This window comes from Copidosoma floridanum, unplaced genomic scaffold (assembly GCF_036245765.1).
Source record: "Copidosoma floridanum isolate Cflo_tuat_1 unplaced genomic scaffold, Cflo_Japanese_pri ptg000004l, whole genome shotgun sequence".
Classification (NCBI taxonomy): Eukaryota; Metazoa; Arthropoda; class Insecta; order Hymenoptera; family Encyrtidae; genus Copidosoma; species Copidosoma floridanum.
The window spans coordinates 4217215-4239160 of NW_028321881.1; the positions used below are offsets into that span (position 1 = coordinate 4217215).

General features: G+C 40.9%; 3 protein-coding genes across 3 annotated transcripts; all 3 read left to right on the forward strand.

Annotated features, from left to right (window-relative positions):
- Positions 1–16858: 16858 nt before the first annotated feature.
- On the forward strand, positions 16859–17587 carry LOC149375719 (uncharacterized). Its single transcript, XM_089598053.1, has one exon. It carries the CDS (start codon positions 16859–16861, stop codon positions 17585–17587), a length of 729 nt encoding a protein of 242 aa, XP_089454179.1.
- Positions 17588–18393: 806 nt separating this feature from the next.
- Positions 18394–20115, forward strand: LOC149375720 (uncharacterized). Its single transcript, XM_089598054.1, has one exon. The coding sequence runs from the start codon at positions 18394–18396 to the stop codon at positions 20113–20115; it is 1722 nt and encodes a 573-aa protein (XP_089454180.1).
- Positions 20116–20819: 704 nt separating this feature from the next.
- LOC149375721 (uncharacterized) lies at positions 20820–21554 on the forward strand. The gene has a single exon (XM_089598055.1). The coding sequence runs from the start codon at positions 20820–20822 to the stop codon at positions 21552–21554; it is 735 nt and encodes a 244-aa protein (XP_089454181.1).
- Positions 21555–21946: the final 392 nt, after the last annotated feature.

Genomic DNA, 21946 nt, shown 5'->3' on the forward strand with positions numbered 1-21946 from the left:
AACGCAAAAATACTGCCGCTCTACGACGCTCGCGGCTCGGTCACCTCAGCTCGGATTCCGGAGACTCTCACCTAGAGGAAGTCCCGCCGGGGGTAGCCCGTCGGGAAGCGAGCTACTCTCCTAGGGAGAAGCGAGCCCCATGCCCTGAAAGAAAACGCATTCCGGCACTGGCTTACAAAATAAGGATACGAAATGCGGGATTCTCGAGTTATCCACTTTACTTTACTTTGTTATTTACACTTACGTGGGCGTCTAGGCCCAGAAAATCTCGTCACGATCCGTCGCTATGTTGCAGCACGAATGCCGCAATTACGCTCTCTCTCACCCACGCTGCTCGATGATCCCTGTCCCAAGGGCCGGCTCTCACGGCTCGCCTTGGATACACACGGCCGATACACGCACACACACACTTGATTTCACGCACTACTCTTCGCAACGGCACTACGCTACTCTACCTCGGGGTTCACCATCGCACTCTTCTTCCACGGCTACTTGGCTGGTGACCTTAACTTCACCGGCACGGATGACGGGGGGGGGGGGTGATCGTTCCTGGGTCGTTGGAGTAAGGTCGGATCCAGGTGGCTGCTCGTGGTCACTGGCTCTCCGTCTCTTTTTTGATCCTCTCTCGATTTTCTCTTTATTCCTACCAGAAACGCGAAAACTCGAAAAGCTCTGGTTCGCTAAAAGGCTACTGCAAGAGTGATGCGTTAGGTCCACCAATTAGTGCAGCCTCGCGCATTTCCGCACTATATCTACATATATACTTCTGAATCTTACCACCACGACATCATTCACACACATTCGAACGCGACGCAATTTATAGTACATACGCTTAATACGGATACATAGGTATACATACAATCTTCATCGATGAAGCAATACTGGATAAGCACAATGGCGCGGTAATTACAAATGTTTTATAATACGCCATTACACAGGTAGACCCTTATATACTAGAACTACACATTCTTGGGCTTTTCTTCGGCACTATGTCTTCTTTTCTCTCCTTGGCGCTACTCCTTGTATCCGATTACTCTCACGTAGAACATGAAACACACAGACCCAGACCTTTATTAGCTTTTTTATTAATAAAAATAGATTCTACCTTGAAGACGCATTTCGGCGCTTAATACTTTAGGGTCAGAGAGAAATGACTCCGTCATAACTTAATAAGGGTATAGCTTTCAAAAATCACCATCATAGATACAAGCATCATGAGACATCTAAGAGTGTCTCTATTTATCAAAGAAAACAGATTTCTCATTCTTTCGTTCACTTTTGTCGTTACACTCCATGTGCACGATGCACTCTTTTTACGGCAGAAAAATGCAATGGTGCAATGGCGTAATAAGTAAATCAGGTAGGAGAGAAACTTCTTCCTCTGGCTGTGACGTTTTGATGACCACTTCTACCACATGTTACCGCAGGCTTAGCGATGTAAAATCATAAGTACACTGCAACGACATACACTTTAAAAATAGCGTTGCAGTGTCCATGGACAAGCTGGAATAAGACAGCGGGCTACCCACATGCTGTTTACGTCACGCAAACTTTCTAGCCACGCTAACCATTTAATACGCTCCTTCTTAAGCAATGGCTCGTCCCATACAACACTGGCTTGCCACACGTCCTGCATGATAAGTCTTGTTTCGAGCATAAAAGGGCAAAGAAATCCTACAGAATCAAATGCGGACATCATAAATTTAAAAAATGTATGCTTTGTTTGCGTGCAAGTTTTATTAATAAGCTCTGTAGTTAAACATTAAAGTATCACGTTGAGCGCAAGGGTAAGTTTTTTTGTGTCTCAATTTAAATTCCAACACTCGTTCTCACTCTCTGTCACAGAGATGTAAACTCCCGTTCACGCTTGGTTCGTTCGTGATAACCTTCTCAACACTACACACATCATTAATGACCCAAAATTACAGTATAAAATAAGTCCCTCAGTTTATTACCACGATATCCCTAATCGAATTTTTTTCTTCTGTACCTTAGGCCTGCTAGCCAAGAAGTCATCCACATACATATTCTGCACAATACTTCTTACTGCATCGTGTTTGAGTACGGCAAACGTGACTAATCTTTGACAAAACGCACTACATAGCGAAGAATCAGCACTGACAAGTGACTTTGTACGTAGACAGATGCTCCCTTTGACTCCCGCCTTGCCACAGAAATTGTTGCGCTCCACAATCTTTTTCACCGACGCATACAAGTATATACATGTCCTCTATATCTACCTATATCTACCATATAGACCACTGCAAACTGACGGAAGCAAATTAAGACTACTGGAGGAAACAGCATTGAGTCTGCACTAATGCCTAATCAATTGGTTGCCGCATCAAACATTAACCTAAGTTTTTCTGCTGTATTGATATTCCATATGCCAAAGCGTGACATGTACCATATTTTATTTCATGGTACGTCATCTATATTTACGGCGTAGCCGTTTCTAATAAGTCAGTTAATCTTGCTATAATATAAGATAACGTAATTTCCATCTCAAGCTCATTTTTTTTCAAGCGTTGTTAATCGTTTTAATGCCGTCCGTTGGACAAATACCACCATAGGTTTGTGGCTCTTCCACAGAAGACCAGTTTTTTAACCATACTGCGGTACTTACTAGTGTCTTTTAAAATGTTTAAAACACGTTGGTGTTGCAAATCAGGCTGAACTACTTTGCGAACCCCGAGACTTTTGATTTAAAAATAATTACGTAAGATTTTGTGTAGCGCACTAGTTTCACAGCCACGGCAGTTTTCTTCTTCGTCAACTAGCTATTAAGTACGATACGTGCGTATAGTATATGCCCTCATTGTGATCATTCTACGAGTGTTTCCGTACATGGTATGGATAAACTTGGTCAGTGTTATGGCTACATCAGTACCTTAGACTTCCTCCAACTTCTTTCAAAATGAGCAACCTCCAATCGTCTTGACCGATTAAAATCTCGGCCCTCATCACTATACCGTAGAACTAAAACATTGTGATGCTTTACTATGTATCCAACTAATTCTCAAGATAATGTTTGAGACAGAGATGCAAGGTCCACTACCATGATGGTGTTCTTAATAAAGTGTTTATTTTTGTTACCGAACAGTTTAGAACAAACTTTATCACAGAATGTGTCTATTTATGCTTCTGAGCAAGTTCCTGCAATGCTCATTGAGAGGCATTGTTTGCTCAATCCTCACCTTGTAGTTAAATTTGCAGTAGTTAAAGTTACAGTCAAAGCATCATACAGTAAGGTGTGTGTATGGATACAGCATTCTGGGCCAGAGACAACTTCTGGCACTATTTTTAGTATTGCAACGCTCATTAACATTTAGTCAGATGCTACCACTGTGCATGATCGTCGACTGCACGCATACGTTGCAAGACTCTCACTCGACTTTCCACAGTGTTTCTTGCTCACTTTGTTGACGTTTTGCACGATGTGTTGACGGGGCATGGCACAACGTATGCACCTAGAAAATACTAGATAATTTTTGATAAGAAACAAACAAGTCTCGAGCTGCAATATTTTCAAGAGATCTGCAAAGCACCAAGGTGCACACATTGCGCCAAAAATTACATAACGTAAAGCTTTAACAAAAAGATCCAACGATACCATACCATACGAAAGACGCGCGGGAGTCTTGCAACTTATGCGCGCACTTAACGGTTATGCACCGTCGTAGCATCTGACTAAATGATGATGAGCGTTGCATTACTAAAAATAGTGCCAGTGGTTGTCTCTGGCCCAGAATGCTGTATCCATACACGTGCCCTGCTAAAGGATACTTTCACTGTGACTTTTATTACTGCAAACTTAACTACAAGGTTAAGATTAATCAAATAACGCCTTTCAATGAGCGCTGTAGAAATTTGCTTAAAAGTAGAAATGGATATATTCTGTGATAAGGTTTGTTCTCAGGTGTTCAGTGACAGAATCAATGTATACACAGAACTTAAATAAAAACAATCCAAACGGAATGCAATGATAAATAATTAAGAATATAAATTAAAAAAAAAAGTATAGAACAAAAATAAAAAAATTCAATGAAAGTAAAATAAAATGAATAAATAAGGAAAAGTAAAGAAAATGAAATAGAAGAGAATATAAAAAATAATTATGAAATGAAATAAAAAAAATTTAAAAATAAAATAAAATAAGAATACAAAAAATAAAATTTTTTAAAATAAACAGGAGCAAATGCTTAAAAATAAAATGAAAGAAAAAAAAACAATGAAATAAAATATGAAAAAAAAGGAAATAAAATCAAAGAAAAAATAAGAAAGTACAATGAAATGAAGAAAAATTAAATAATGAAAGGAATGAAAAAAAAAATATTAAAGAGAAGAATAAATTTAGAAAAAAAATTAAAAAATAGAATTAGAAATTAAACAGAAAAATAAACATTAAGAAAAAAAAGAATAAGGGAAATCAAAAATAAAGAATCAAATAAAAAGAAACAGACTAGGGGTCTATGAATGGGTAATGGGACCTACGGTAAGAACAAAGTTTTTTTAACACTAGATGAGTATAAAGACATACAATTTCTCAGATAAAAAGGGGGTTGCGAGACCCATAGGAAGAACGAAGCTCTATAAAAATTAGTACTGCATTAAAGTAGTTTACTGAAACAAGAACTTGAAAGATAAATTTAAAAAAAAATAAGAAAATTTAGTTTAGTACTCACGATGGTTAAACTTTGTGAGTACTGTATCTTTGCATGACGTACTCACAAAGTTTAACTATCAAGAGTACTAAACCTAATTTTTGTAATTTGTTTTAAATTTGTTTTCCACGTCTTTGTTTTGGTGAACAACATAAATGCAGAACTTATTTTTATAGAGCTTTGTTCTTTTAATGGGTCTGGCGACCCCCTTGTTAGCTGAAGAACTGTGTCTCTTTATACTCATCTCATGTTTAAAGAAATTCGTTCTTACTGTGGGTCCCATGACTAATACTTACGCCCTGGCTTGCTTCTTTTAATTCTATTTTTTATTTCAAATTTCCCTTATTTTATTTTTTTTTAGTTGTCTATTTTTCTACTTAATTTTTTCATTCTTTTTTTTTGTTTTTTTTTATTTTTATTACTTTTCTATTTAATCTTTTTTATTTGTTTTTTTTTTGTTGTTGTTTTGTTTTAATGTTTTTTTAAAATTTTATCTTATTTTTTCTCCATATTTCATTTGTTAATTTTTTTTTCATCGATTTTTTTTAATACATTTCCTTTTTTTCATTTTTTGAAATTCTATTTTCTAGACTTTTATTTTATTTCGTTTTTCATTTTTCTTTCATTTCATTTCAATTTTTTACGTCTTTTCTGAATTTATTCTCTCTCTTTAATTCTATTTTTCAATTATTTTTTATGTTATTTTCTATTCTGTTTTACTTATTAGCTTATATTTATTTTTTTATTTTTTTTTCATTGAATTTTTTTATCGTGATTTCATACTTTTTTCTTATTTATATTTTTAATTGTTTATAATTGAATTTTGTTGAAAACTGTTTTAATTCAAGTTCTGTATATAATTCTTTTTAAATCATTATTTTTCTTACTCATTATTTTGCAATTGTATAGCCAATTAATACAATTTTTTTTCATTTTTATGTAACTATTTAATTATATTTTGCCATTATTTGCTAATCAAATTTAACATAAGTGCCCTAAAAAACCATTAAAATGATATGTGACTCGAAACATACAAGTATAATTATTTAACGTTATTTATTTTTTACTGGTTAATTAAATTACTATATTTTTATAATTATGTGACAAAGTAATATAATTTGTTTGTTGAATTGGAAATAAGTGCCCTTAAAAACCATTGATACGTTCTGCAACTCTATTGTATTTGTTTATTTTATTAATATATTTATTTATCAAATAATTCATTTATCACAGTAATCATAAGCATTGTTTTAACGCCAAAAAACATTAGGTTAAAAAAAAAGTCGGTCGGTATTTTATGCATCAAATTCATAAACTACTAATATTTAATGTGTAATAAAGTGCATCATTTAATTTAATCTACATAAACATATTTATGCTAGTTAAAATTGTTTTTTTTTAAATTCATTATTTAGAAAAAAAAATTTTCTTTTAGGAGGAACAGACTTCTAGTAAGTAACTTTCGATTTATGGAAATCTGACGTTTTTAAAATTCTAGCCCCCCACCCAAGAACTTTGTTCTACAAAACACTTTATTGAGAATGCCATCGTGGTAGTGGACCTTACGTCTCTGTCTCAAATATTATCTTGAAAAATTAGTTGGACACATAGTAAAACATCGTATTGTTTGAGTTTAACCGTATGTCAATGAGGGCCGAGATTTTAAACGGAAAAGACACTTTGAGGTAGCTTATTTCAAGACAAGTTGGAGGGAGTCGAAGGTACTAATGTAGCCGTAGCACTGACAAAGTTTAGCTGTACCATGCATGGAGCCATGCGTAGCATCAACACAAGAAGGGCATGTACTATACGCCTGTGTCGTACATAAGAGCCAGTAGACGTACTGCTGTCTTACGAAAAAAAGGTACAAGTGACATAAAAAACAATTCGACAAAATCAAAAAAAACTAAGTGTCTTAACAAATTAATGATAATTTGAGTATTGGGCCACAAACAAACTGTTTTTATATAAATATAATATAATTATTCTGTTTTTCATAAAAAAAAAAAAAAACAATTTTTCGATGGGAACTAGTAAGATCTGTACTTTCCTTTCTAACTCAGCCTAATTCTCTCGTTAAAAAGGGTGAGTGCAGAAATATATCTTATTTTATGAGGCTTTACAACGTAAGAAAGGGTAAGTGCACTCACGATGTCTGCCAGGCGCGATTTCAACATTTTGTGTTACTCAAACTTCTTTTGATCGCTGACGAAAATTATTAGCAACTTTTTAAACTTTCGTTGAATTATTACTAAATCACATTATAAGATATTAACCTTGTAGATATGCTATTAGACGCAAAATTATTTGACAAATCGACTGGGATAAATAACTCATTTTCGACAAAGATTTCACTCATACCTCTTTTTTGTTGGACGGCAGCGTAGAAGGTAACAGCCATTGCTGTTAAGCTAGCGCGCTTGACAAGATCATGCGCGATTATTTTTAAATTAAAAGCCTTGAGGTTTGCAAAGAAATTCAGTTTAATTTGCAACCCTACCGTGCTTTGAAAATTATGAAAGATACTAGTAAGAACCGTGGTACAGTTTAAGAAACTGGTCTTCTGTAAAAGAGCCACAAACCTCTGCAGGTATCTGTCCAACAGACGGCATTAAAACAATTAATGATGCTTGAAGACGAATTTGGTTGAGATGCAAGTTATGTGATCTTGTATAATAGCAAGATTAACCGACTTATTAGGAACAGCTATGCCATGAACACTGACGACGTGCCACGAAATAGAATATGGTACCTGCCACACTTTGACATGTGCAACGTCTATACGCCGGAAAAGCTTAGGTTAGTTATCAATTTAGTGACCAAGTCATTAGACATTTGTCTAAATGACTAATTAAATTTGGGTCCACACTCATTGCAGTTTTTTCCAGTAGTCTTGATTCGCTTCTGTCAGTTAGCAGTGGCCTATAAAGTAGAAATAAAGGACATTTATATGCGTGTCTGCGTCCGTGAAAGAGATCGTTAAGCGTAAAAATATCTGTGGCAAGGCATAAGTCAAAAGAAGCATCTGTCTACATACGAAGTGACTAGTCAGTGGTAATTCTTAGCTGTATAGTAGATTTTTTGTCAAAGATTGGCCACGTTTGCAGTAATAAAACCAGACGCAGTGAGAAGCATTGTGCAGAATACGTATGTGGACGACTTCTTGGCTAGCGGGACCACAGTACAGAAAACAAAGAATTCGATTAAAGATGTCGCGGAAATAAATTAATGGGCTTATTTTTTACTGTAAAGTTGGATCAGCAACGACGGGTGCGTGGTTGAGGTGGTCATTTGCCAATGAGCTGAGCATGAGCGGGAGTGTACCTCTCTGTGATAGGGAGCGAGAATGAGCGTTGGAATTGTATGGACCCAAACACAGTAACCCTTTGCGCTCAACGTCAGACTTAAATATATAACTAAAAAACATATCAATGAATTTGGCACGCTAACAAAATATGAATTTTCAAAATTTATGATGTCTGCGTTCGATCCTGCAGGTTTCCTCTGCACTGTTACACTTGCATAAGGAGAATGTAGTATCTGTTATACAAATGTATGAGTGTGAAATGTCGAGACTCGCCAGCATAGGGCGCGGGTAAGTGTGCGTAGTTATTATAAAATTGTGTGATCAAACAAGTCGGCGATTTAGCCTAGCACCATTCGATGAGTTGCACCGCTGAGTGACACACGTACTCTCACAAATTATAGTTTTTCTTTGCGCATTTTGTATGAAGTTTAAGATTTATTAAAAATTTTTTAAAAACTAAATTATATTTATAGTTAATCACCCAAACAGTTCTGAATACATTACAAGGGAGCGTGTGAAATGGTTAAGGTGGCTAAGAAGTCTGCGTGAGATAAATGGCATGCAGGTAGCCCGCTATCGTATTTCCGCTTGTTTGGGGACACTGCAACGCTAGTCTCAAAGCGTACACGGTTGCATTATACGTACGTTTTGACTTCGCTAAGCTTGTGATTACATGCAGCGAAAATGGCTGAGCAACAGCCTTATGATTTTTATAATGGTAGTTACGAAAAGGCTTACGGATATGTTTTAGAAATAAATTTGGAGTATACAGAGAAGCTCTACGATTTTTATGAAGATTGGCCATTTTGCTTCAAACGCATTGCAGCTCTAGGTTTAAAGTAGCCTAAATTAATGACAACAGTAAATAATGAGCATAAAAATGTACTTTATCATGAAGCCCTAAAGCAAGCCGTAAATCATGGATTATGACGGACAAAAATTTATTGAGCCTTATAATTCTGACAAAGTAAATGGCTTAAAGACTATATTGATCTTAATAGCCATAAGAGAAAAAAGGCTCAGAATAAGTTTAAAAGAATGCTTTTTAATTTATTCAATAATGCTTTTTCTGTAAAAACGATGGAAAACAAGAGAAAAAGTATCGATGTCAAACTTTTTCATTATTGGGATGGACGGTATAGTGCGGCAGCATACATTGTAAAGCCAAACTCTCACAGCTGTGACATTTTTGATAAAGAGTAAGTAGCCATAAAGTTGCAACGAACAGAAGTGATAATGAAAAAGACGATACAGATTGGGCTTTATGTCTTAAACTTATCTAAGACACTTGTGTGTCGCTTTTACTACGATTATATGTTTACCAAACTAAAAAATGATTGTAAGCTCTCATTCACTAATACAGACAGTCTAATATATAAGATAACGAGCCATGATATTTTGAAAATGATGAAATCTGATACTATCGAATTTGAAACATTCGATAATCCTGGAAATAATAAGTTTATAATGCTGTAAGATAATAAGAAAATCGTTTAGCAACATTATACTAGAATTTGTTAGGCTCAGACAAGTAAGATGTATAGTATCCTTGTTGAAAACGAAAATGTCACTAAAAAGCGATGGGTATTAGAAGTAATGTCGTAAAAGCAACTATCGATTTCAGCGACTACACTGAATGCTTACGTGACCAAGTTATTAACGTTAATTGGGATCAAATAAATATAAGATTATGTATCATAAGCTATATACTGAGAGGCAAAATAAAACTGCTTTAAGTTTTCAAGTTAATAAACGATACCTTTATCAAACACTTAAGATACACTGCCTTGGGGCCATGATACAACTAAAATAATAGAAGAACAAAAAGCTGGAGTATGTGTGGAAAATCATAGCAGACCAGCAACCCGATGAAAAAGCAGCCGTAGTAGAGGGAGAGATTTCTCCAGTAGTGGAAGAAAACCTTTATCTTGAGCAGCATCAACCATCAGAGCTTAGTCAGAACTGTTGTTAGCAGCTAAAAGTATTAATTACTTTATTATTAGTGCAGGCAGCTCAGGTCAGCAACAAGCTCTCTAGAGAACAGGCTTAGAGTTAGAAAATTTTTATAGAAATAAGCAGATTTGTATGAGACAGCAAAGCTTAGATATAAAGGTTTGTGATGTGTATTCTTATACACATATTTTTTTTTATTATTTTAAAACTCAAGTAATTTTTTTATGTCTTAAATTCAGCATGAAAGCTATCGCCAAATGAGATGGCCACTTCCAGACATTTATATCTAGTTAAGTATCTGATTATCCTGTGAGTGATAAACTAATATTTAATAGTTTGTTGGAATCTATCGATAGAAAGAAGCTGTCAGTTTACTACAATGGCGAAAGCGTTGAATTTTTGAACCCATACATGTTTAATTCTACAAATACAAAAAAAAAATTTCTCTGTCAAACTAGTTTAACGTGAGAAAAATAAATAATACAATCCATTAAATATTTCGAACTTTCATTTATCTCAATGAACATTGTGTAAGATATAGCATCTGCACTTATAGTAAAAACAGTTTCAGTTGCACACGTAGTGGATAACTTCGAAAGACTATAATAAGTTCTATAAAAAATTTTTTAAACTCCTTAATTTTGATAATTTTACAGTACATATCATTTAAATTCATTGTTATTATCAACCTAACTATTATGGGTATAATCAAAGACCAACCACTTGACGATTATTTGATTTCCTTGTCAACGAATAATTTTTTTAACAAGATAAGTATCAGGATACTTGGTTTTTTGCAGTTTCTCCAGAAGTTGGCTGTTTTTGATAATCCTTTAAATGTTAAGCAGAGCTCTTGCCTAAGAATAAATGCGAAAGTTGATTGTTGGAGTTTAATTACCTAGATCTTTGTAGGAGCTCGGCAGAAGTTCCCTACAAGGATCTAGCTACAACCATTCGAGTCATTATTAAAGAAAATAATGTTATTTATGTGAAAGGTCTTGAAAAAGTTAAATGGTTGGGCCATGTGGTATTTAATAGGTCATTACTCATAGTATGATTTATACGTTTTACTGAATATTTGCAAAGTATAATTATTTTATTGATACATTTATGATATGAAGCAATGTTCATCTTTAAGAAAAATAAGTATAGATGATATTAAATGCACAAATCACCAATTAAGTTGAGTTCATTGAGCTGTTAGAATACATAGCCTTAAAAAAAAAAAATCCTAAAAGAGCAGCAACGATAAAACAATATTCTTTACTCAATGTACACCTGGGACACAATACTTGTGCAATAAGTTAAGTTCTTCATGAACCCATGTCGATTTTTTAAATTTAGATCTCCTTATCACTGCACCGATTAAAATGACTTTACTGTATTAACTGACTCTATTTGTTGGCAAAGTACTGCGGTGACAAAGAGTAAGCCAAACAATGTTGAGATACGCTTTCGGTAATAAAATGGTATACATCTTCTTTCTGACAACTGGTATCACTTGATACGTCCGTACTCAAGAATAAAAAATATTGCGCTGATTTATTGTTCACCTCAATAAAAATCAAAAAGCCATTGGTCACAGCTAACGTATCCATGTATATAAGAAATAATAGCTCCATAGGTACAGCGTCGAGCGAGCCTCGTTGGTCAGTTAAAAGAGCGTGTGCTTTTCCCCATAAGAAAGTATACACTTTCTCTTCAACAATTTGATACGCCTGCTCTCGAGAAGAAAAGATTTTGCTGAGATGCCTCAAATAATAAGCGGAACGAAGAAAAAAACATCTGCTGATAAGAAATACTCATTCAAGCTTGATCATTTTCTTCTCGCTTCACGCTGAGCTTCTTAGTAGCCTACAACTCTCAAACCATCCTGATGCTAGAAGTCAATTCACAGCCAAAAACGAAGGCAGTCCTTGGTACCATCCAACATCACAGCCAATAGCATCCGGCATAGAGCCAATAGACTCTACGTTACCACCTGAGTAATCCTTACCACCCACCACCTCGTCGGTAGCATCTAACCACACAGCTACCAGTATCTAGCTCACAAGGCCCCACGTTACCACCCGAATAATCCCCACCGCCCGATTTTCAATGTCCCTCACCACCAAGTGGCCAAATCCTGCCCAACCCACCGCCTTTTTGGTCGACCCGGTCGTGCTATGGCTTGAATCTCTTTTCTCTCCACTACTATCTCTTCTCCACCGCCTCTCCTCCAGCCTCTTCCTCCACCACTGCCTTAGGGACGAAGCTTTAGGGAGGGGGAGCAGAACCCCCATGGTTTACCTACTGTCTTTAAAGTAGTATTGATTTCAGCCTACTTTAATGGTCTGCAGTCACTGATTAAAAATTATTACTTAGTCACTTGCTTTCATATTGAATTCAAAGAAATCTGGTTAGGAAAAGCTAGTAAATAGAGCAAATATTAAAGAACAAAGAAGTCATATTCATAAAAATTCGAAGTGTCTTAACTTTTCTTCTAATTTTTCATCAATAAAACGCTCATGTCGAATGCAGTATCTTACCTTAATTAAAATCATATAAGATTTTCAATACCCATTACCAATACACGGTGACATGAGAGTGACATAAAACCAGTGAGACCGTCAGGGACTATTCGTAGAAGGTATGCTTCTTTGCTATGGTCAAATTATTTAATTAAATAAAAAGCTAATCTTAGGCCAATGTTGGTGAAAATATTTCTGTTTTTGAGAAAACAAGTAATGAATTATATGGGCACATGCATTTGTATGTCATATAACATACACGTGAGTACACAAAAAATATACATATATGTGTATCGAATCGCGCAAACACACATTGATACACGTATACGCATGCGTATGAAAATAGATATAAAAACGTATATTTAAATAAGTACATTATAAGTGTACATACCTTAAGGTTAGTACACAGTTACAAAAAAAAAAAAAAAATACTCATGTCTGGGTAAACATAGACGCATATATAGATATTTATACATTTACATATACATGTTAATATTGATACTTTTATACGTATGTTTTAACATACACATAACAATATACATTAAAGACGATGAGTTTACCTGTAAGTGAGCTGCAGAAATCTCTCTAAAAGTCTGCGTGTTTTTTTGCTCTTTAACTGCTTTACGTATATGCAAATTTAGATCAGCGGCATAGAGCTTAATACTTTCAGTCTAAGCTTTTTTAACCTACACATGTTAGTTTACTAGATCCCCTTAACTCTGTGGGTGCTCTAAGGATTACCCACAACCATACCGTTGATACCGTAAAAAATAAAAGTGTTGTTACTGAAGATACTGTCAATAATGGACCTCCATATGCAATTGGCTAACACTACACTGCTTTTTCTGTACCAGTGCATGAAAAAAGACTTACTTATACTTCTGATATGTCACCTAAAACTAATAAAGAAAAACAACTAGAAGATATGGCTGATAATACGTGTTAACTTGTAAAATAAACTAAAATCATCCTTCAAGAGACTAACCCTACTTTTATTCTTAAATAATTGGAGCCTGATAGAATCTTCATTTAAATTAGCACTACGCAGTGCCTAATTAATGTGTCAGAGCTATCTGAGTCCTTACTAAAATAACATACTCCCTTTAAGTCAAGTTATACTGCCAACCTGTTAACCAATGACATTCCAGGCGTTATGTCGATGCTTTTGGATGTTCAGAAAAACATTCAAGGTAATTATTGAAAATCACGTATTTTTAAAATTCTTAAAAAACTATTGAATACACACAAAAGATTCAGTAAAAAATTAAATTTTTGTAAAGAGGACTTTCAATTTTTTTTCTTTGTAAGACGAAAAGAAAAACAAGAAAAAAAAACCAGGTGTGGATCTCCAGACCCCCACAGACAGAAAAATTCCACCTTGAATGTTATGAAATTCGGTATTATTAAAACTAAGAATATTGAGTACACCTAATTTTAATAGACCTCTAAGAATTCCTAATTAAAAAAGTAAAAATTTTAATATTATAACATACTCGAGCACGTGCGTGCATAAAATACGTACCCTTAATATACTTTTTATGTTATAATTCGCTCATTCTAAGTACTTCCATGTTTGCTATAATGTATGTTATTATACATGTACGAATTGTTGGTCATGTAATGCAGAATAAAACAAGAGTTCTTTTAATACTATGCAGGAATAAGGTACTTTTGTTGGGACAACTTTTACTGGGGTACACAGGATAAAAATTCTGTTTATTTCAAATTAATATTCGTGCATTTGATACGACATTATATGTGTACGATAAGTTCATCTTAAACTCTTTGTATCTGACAAATAAAAGTTTTTCTAAAGTTTGGTTACCATGAAAGTAAAATAATCCACTATATCTTATTAAAATTAAGGAAAACAATAAACATATAGCTACTCTCCGTTGTGTTAACTGTAATTTCTCATTTCATTAATTTTTATAATGACTTATAATTTAATATTAAAATTCACCGGAGCTTTACTAATTTCAACTGATCTCAAAATTAATAAAAAAAATATAGGTTTTGATCACGTGACAATTAATCTTATAATATATTACAGAGATCATAAAGCCATAATATACAGAGAACATAAACAATAATATAAAATCAATTTATAGCTAGGATATATGGGTTGTCAATTTGCCCCTAAGATATGACTTATTATATTTAGGATTATGACGACTATTTGTATGAATCCTTGTTACATGTTTTTGCACCTTAATAATTATTATTTATACGTAGAATTATTTTTGACCTATCTCACTTACTTTTTAATACAGGACTGTTTTATTTTTTTATTTTTTATTTTAAGAGATTACCTTGCAACGAAAAATTGTCGAAGATTCTATTAACGTCCGTAATAATTTTTCAAATATGCCATACAATATAAAAAACTTTTTTTACTTGTTCTTTTAAAGATACAGTCGAAAAACTAGGAAGTAGAGTTTATGTTTGTGCATAGTCTAACCCTTCTCTATTTTCTTGCGTCGATGATGTAGTACCATTTTAGAACACCCAAAAAAATATTTATGTTTGGTTTATCTAGCTTTCTTTTTGAGATATAACTGTTTTTCAAACTTCAAGAGGTCACATTGTGACAAAAATTTTTAAAAGATTTTGTAAATGATCATATTAATTTTTCATTTACAGTGTACAAAAGAAAAATTTTTTTTACCCGTTTTTTTTTAAATTCTGTCCAAAAAAAATCTTTAAGGTTATGTTTGAGCATTACCCAGCCCCCCGTTATTTATTGTCAGACATTTCTTACCTGACAGTACCTTAGCTCTAACAGAGGCCAAAATAAGCCCATCTTTCAGCCACGTTGCGAATTCCACCATACAGCAGTAAGTATACGTACTCTATATATAGATTGTATAGAGTACTATTGAGAGAGAAATCATATCATGTATATAGATAGAGTAATTGCAGCCTACTATTGTGCGCTTGCAAAAGGGAGGGAGAAAGAGGAAGAGAGGCAGACAAATAGATCTTTTGCCTGTGGCGCAGTCAGTGCTAGCTGATATATGTATGAATATATGTATGAATACTGTGCAAGATTTGTCTTGCGCGCCCATGCCCTCCCCTCCCCCTCTTTCTGCTCAAAGAAGAGGGAGCTGCGGCTCGCTTGGTCTCTGCCGGCGCGAGCGAACTGATTGTTTTGAGTGGAACCAACGTGTGTGCACGCCTCAACCCCCTGCTTCGCTGGGGACTCTCGAACCGGACCTCCACGTCGATCTGCCTACTCTAAAATATTTATTACGGCTGATAAGGCGATCTTGTATTTACTCGACGTCCTAATAAAGAATAATTTAAACATTGGTCCTTCGAGCTGGATAGCGTGACTGGGACAGACAACCGACAGAACCTCATCGAGCCCAGGACAGCCAGAACCACTGTGCTACGCGAAGCAATGTAAGTAGGACGATGTGAGATGCGATTATGCGAAAATACATTCTCTACGTCCAAGAACGTATCGAGACATTGGGCCTCTGTTGCAAGTGATGCAATTGTGCAGAGCCAAGCCACGTGGTAGAGCGATTTGAGGTTATGATAGCCTTAAAAAAAATGCGCCGTGCAGTGAGGCTGTCAAGAGGTTTTGGGTTGCAGATTACAGGCTACTTTATGTTTAAACCGCGGGATTAACGAGTTCACGTCATCCCGCCGCTGGTCGGGTCGACAGATTCATTTGCGATTCCTCACGCCCTTTTCTCAATATTCTACGTAGACTCATTTGGCATGCACGATTGCACCACAAGTAACAAGGCGCCGTTTAAGAGACAAGCGTCGAGTTCAGCGCGTGACTAATTTATAGGGATAACGAAGGCTGGCCCTCGTTGCTGGAAACGCAGCAAGCCCTGCTAGAGGTTCTCGCGGAATTCACTCAATCCGCCAAGAGCGTCGAAGTATGGAGCATGGGTCTCGTCGACGCCAGGTTCGAGCTACTCGCTGATTATTGGAATGACTTCCAAGCCAATCATAAGGATCTGATTCAGGGCGCACCTATGGACAAAGTTGTCTCCTTGAGAGCCCTGTACAGGTCCGCAGAGGGATACTACCTCGACGCTAAGGCGTGCCTGTATGACGCTAAGAGTCGGCTGTTCCCGGCCATGCCAGGAGGTGGTGGCCAGTTACCACTCCCCGGACCGCTCCCTGGACCGCACTCGGGCCCTCGCCTGCCGAGCATCAATATCCCGCTCTTCTCTGGCCGTCGCGAGGATTGGCAGTCTTTCCGCGACCTGTTCCAGGCGCTCATTCACTAGGATGCTCAGCTCACCGACGTCGAGAGGCTTTACTACCTAAAGGCAAACGTGCAGGGTGAGGCAAAAGCCGTTCTGGACACCTTACAGCTAGTTGGCTCCAATTATTCCACGGCCTGGAGTCTTCTAGTCTTGCGGTTCGATCATCGCCGCCTCCTTGTGCAGGATCACGTCATGGCACTCCGAACGCTCAAGCCTCTGCGTGAAGAGTCCGCTGCTGGTCTGCAGGGCTTGCTCGATGCCTTAGAAAAGCACCGTGATCAACTGCGAGCGCTCAATCAGCCGGTGGAACATTGGGATGTGTGGATGGTCTCTTTTGCCTCGACCGCCATGGACCCCTCGACTCGGAGAGCCTGGGAAGACGAGCTCGAGAAGTTGGAGGCAGCCAGCTCTGCACAAGAGAAAGCGGCCTCCTTCGCCACTTTGTCCAGCTTTCTGCGGAGGCGCGGCCGCTCACTGACTTCAATGGAAGCCTCGCGCCCTCCCCGATCGACGAACGATCCTGTACGCTCGACCGGCAGTCGCCCTCCCGCGCCGACGCCACTCAGCCGCAACCACCGATCTTTAGCCACCCACGCAGTCAACGATGACTGCTCTGCTTGCCACGCGCCGCACTTTGTAGGTCACTGCAGCCGTTTTCTGGAACTGGACGCGCTTGGGCGAAGGGGTTTCGTCGCTCAGCACAAGCTGTGCTTTAACTGCCTGAAGCCGGGCCACATGGCAACTGTCTGCCCTTCCCAAGGCATATGCCAATATTGCAAGAAGCGGCATCACAGCCTCATCTATGATGGCGGTTCCAAGCGCAGGGCCGCGCCCAACCCAGCACCAGCTGAGGCAAAGCAGTGTCTCTTCACCTCGGACTCCAAGGACGGGATCGACGCGGCAGCTGCTTCGCCGTTGTGACTAGCCGTCTTGCCCACGCTCAAGGTTCAGCTCATGGGCCCCGGGGGGCGGACAGTCACAGCAAGATCACTCGTCGACGCTTGTTCGGAGATTTTAATCACGTCCACTGCCCTTGCTCGAAAGCTTGGCGCCAGTCCCGAGCCAGCCGTCACGAGCATCTCTGGCGTCGGAGGTGCTGTTTTTATGCGCTCCCCAGCGATTGCAAGTTTGCAGCTCCAAACCTGAAACTCAACCCGGACGTTGCGGCTGACTGCGCACTGCTTGCCCCAAATGGGACTCCGCACCTCCTCCGGACCGTTGCAACCAGCCGTCATCGAACTCTGGAACGATTTACCAGATCTTTCAGACCCGACCTTTGGAATACCAGGCGGCGTCGATATCCCACATGGAGCCGACGTGTACCCCCATCTACTACGACCAGGGCAGTTATTCCGTGGAGATATCGTCGGACAGCTCACCATCGCCGGCTGGATGCTCGCCGATCACGCACCGAGCCAAGCGACCTCATCCTCGCCGGCTGCTTGCATGACGACACAGGACACCTCAGCTCCGCCTTGGCACGAGCAGCTAATCGCACCGATGCAACGGTTTTGGGAATTGAAGGACGTGCCATGGGTAATTGGTCAATCTCCTGATGACATCGAGTGCGAGGTCATCTTTGCCGATCATCATCGGGCTGCCGACGGGCGCTATGTCGTCCGCCTCCTGCTCAAGCGCGACGGAACTGAGCGACTAGGAGAGAGAGCTTAACCGGCGCTAGAGCATCCCTTCGTTCGCTACAGCGCAGATTGCGGGGTGCCCTGGAGATGGCCATCGAATACGCACGCTTTATGGACGAGTATCTTAGGTGCGGGCACATGTGGTTACTAACGGACGTGGAGCTGTCGGGCCTCGTGTATTATATCCCGCACCATGGCATCTGGCAAGCTGTCGACCACCGGAAGAAACTGCGCGTCGTATTCAACGCATCGCGACCGACAGCCACTGGCTATAGCCTCAACGATATCCTGCACGCCGGACCGATGTTCCAAGCCTGCTTGCCGACTGTCTTGCTCCGCTGGAGAAGGCATCGGATGGCTTTCTGCGCGGACATCCAGATGATGTTTCGGCAGATCTGGATCGACAAGCATGACGTGGACCTCCAGCGTATTCTGTGGAGCACTGATGACTCTAGCCCGCCGAAGCACTATCAGTTGCTCACTGTGACCTACGGTGAAGCTAGTGCTCCCTATCTCTCTGTACGGACGATTTCCCAGCTATGCGAGGATGAAAGCCATGCTTGGCCCGAGGCCGTGCCTGTTGTCAAACAAGATCGATACGTCGATGATATTCTCTCTGGCGCTGACGACGTTGAGACGGCTCGACTTCGCCGCAACCAGCTGATCGGCTTGTTGCAAGCTGGGGGCTTCCCTCTGAGAAAGTGGGTGGCCAACGATCCGGAGCTGTTGCGTGATCTCTCTCCAGATGCCCGACTAAGGCTGACCTGGCGACAGCTCAGCGCAGACGGTCTTGTCAGCGAACTCGGCGTCAGCTGGGATCCGATTGACGATTGCTTCCACCTCACGCCACCTACCCTACAGCCACGGCCGACCAAGCGCGCGATGCTTGCCGCTCTAGCACGACTCTTCGATCCCTGTGGATGGATCGCGCCCATTGTCTTACCTGCCAAAATGATCATCCAGGATCTCTGGCGAGCGCGACTCGAATGGGATGAGCCCGCGCCTGCGGCCATGGCCCAACGCTGGAGCGGATTTCTGACTCAACTGCAGAATGTCCATAGCATTGCCATTCCTCGCTGGATCAGCTGCAGTCCCGCCACTAGTTTGCAACTCAACGCATTTGCAGACACGAGCCGGCGCGCGATGGCTGCTGTCGTGTACTCGCGCTCTGAGAACCCAGCCGATGGTGTCTGCGTGAGTATTTTGATGTCCAGGACCAAGTTGACCCCCATCAAAAGCTTGCAGCCAGACGCCACTAGTCCAACACGTGTGACGATCCCTCAATTGGAGCTACGAGCGGCACTGCTCGCAGTGAGGCTGCTACGCATGGTTGCCGAGAAATATGCTGTGAGCGTTGAGCACTGTCACGTCTGGAGCGACTCCCAGATCGTGCTTCACTGGCTCCGATCATCGGAGCCGACAAACAACTCATTGATCGATAATTACGTGGCTCACATCCAGGAGCTTCTGCCCTCCCACGTATGGAGATATGTTCCGACGGACTCTAATCCAGCGGATGTGGCGTCCCGGGGCACGGATCTGTTTACGCTTCAGCAAATGCGTGCTTGGTGGGAAGGCTTGCGGGCCCTCTTGACTTGTGGCCAGCCGAAAACGCAAAGTTGCCTAGCTCCTGCAACCCAGTCACCGACGGCGCCCTCCAATCTTGCTGTGCTGTTCAATGCACTACGCCAAATCTGCTCAAGAAATTTTCAGACCTTGGCCGTCTCCTACGCTTCCTCGCTCGACTGCGGCGCTGGATCCGTCATCGGCTACGTTGAGATCCCGCTCCCTCGCCTTTCGCCCTTCTGACGACGATTGAGCTGCGCTATGCCTACCTAGTCTGCGTCCGCCTCAGCCAGCGACAATTCTTCGCGCTAGAGATTGCGGGCTTGCAAAAGGGCGGCCGTGTCCCTGCAAAAAATCCACTGCTGTCTCTAGACCCGATCTTCTCCGATGACGTCCTTCAAGTTGGCGGTCGTCTCCAACATTCTGCGCTCACCTTTGATGAGCAGCATCCGCCAATCCTCGACAGCCGATGCAGCCTCGCTCGGCTCATTATCTAGTGGGCTCATGCTCGTGCTCTTCATGGGGGAGTCAGAGTCACCAGCGCCTATGTGGCTCGCAAGGCCTGGATTGTTGGCGGGCGGCGGCGAATCAAAAGCATGCTCCAGGGATGCGTGGTCTGCGCCAGACTGCAGGCGCGGCCTGCCGCTCAACACATGGCACTTCTACCGGCCACACGGGTTACTACTGCTCGAGCTTTCTCTCGCACTGGAGTTGACTACGCTGGCCCATTCAACATTTTGTCTGCTAAGGGCCGAGGCATCCGCACAAGCAAGGGCTACGTCACGATCTTCGTCTGCATGACCACCAAGGCGTCACACCTTGAGCCCGTTGGTGATCTCTCCACCGAGTCATTCATTGGAGTGCTCACAAGATTCTGCGCCAGGCGCGGTCGGCCCTTACAGATCTGAAGTGATAACGCCACCTTTTTCCGCGTCACAGACCGTGAAATGCGCGAGGCTCTCCAGGATGCCAAAATAAAGTGGGAGCGTGTTGCTGGCTCACTGGCTGAACAAGGCGTCACGTGGCACTTCATTCCTCCACGGGCGCCCCACTTCGGCGGACTATGGGAGGCCGGTGTCAAAGCAATGAAACATCATCTCCGTCGTGCCCTTGGACCGCGCAACCTCACCTACGAGGAGTTTTCCACCGTTTTGGCCAGCATCGAGGCGGTCCTCAATAGCCGCCCTCTCACTCCATTCACCGGAGGCTTAGATGATCTGGACATCCTCACCTCTGGACACTTCCTCGTCGGTGGCCCGCTGAATTCTGTGCTTGAGGCCAGTACCCCGCCCGAGAAGCTCGATCGCCTAAGTCACTGGAAGCTGGTCCGGGGAATCCGAGACCAGTTCTGGAGCCACTGGAGCCACGAGTACTTAAACACGCTCCAACAACGACCCAAGTGGAAGGTCCCACGTCGTAATTTCCAGGTTGATGACGTCGTCGCCGTGGTGGACGCCACGCTCCTCCAGTCTAGCGGCACGTGGCCGCTCGGTCGCATCATCTCGGTTCATCCCGGACCCAACGGGCTCGTTCGCGCCGCCACCATCCAGACCGCCACTGGTGAATACACCCGTCCCATCAGCAAGCTCTCTCTACTGCCCGTCCAATCGCCTAGTGCCGGCGACGCCGCCTTCAAAGACCCTGTGGCCGAATCTGACCCAGGTACGGCGGGTGGAGACTGACATCGTTCACGGAACGAGGCGGGCGGCTTGTGCAAGATTTTTCTTGCGTGCCCATGCCCTCCTCTCCCCCTCTTTCTGCTCAAAGAAGAGGGAGCTGCGGCTCGCTTGGTCTCTGCTAGCCCGAGCAAACTGATTGTTTTAAGTGGAACCAACGTGTGTGCATGCCTCGACCTCCTGCTTCGCTGGGGACTCTCGAACCGGACCTCCACGTCGATCTGCCTACTCTAAAATATCTGTTACGGCTGATAAGGCGATCTTGTATTTACTCGACGTCCTAATAAAAAATAAATTAAACAGATACTTATGTGCAAATTAGCGATCGCTCGCTCGCTCACTCGTTTCACTGGTTAACTCTCCATTTAGGGCCCTTCTAGAAAAGTTTTACTTAAAAA

Excerpts from the sequence above, each read along its gene's own strand:
- LOC149375719 (XM_089598053.1), top strand. The coding sequence starts at position 16,859 with ATGGCACTCCGAACGCTCAAGCCTCTGCGTGAAGAGTCCGCTGCTGGT.
- LOC149375721 (XM_089598055.1), top strand. The coding sequence starts at position 20,820 with ATGCGCGAGGCTCTCCAGGATGCCAAAATAAAGTGGGAGCGTGTTGCT.
- LOC149375720 (XM_089598054.1), top strand. The coding sequence starts at position 18,394 with ATGGCCATCGAATACGCACGCTTTATGGACGAGTATCTTAGGTGCGGG.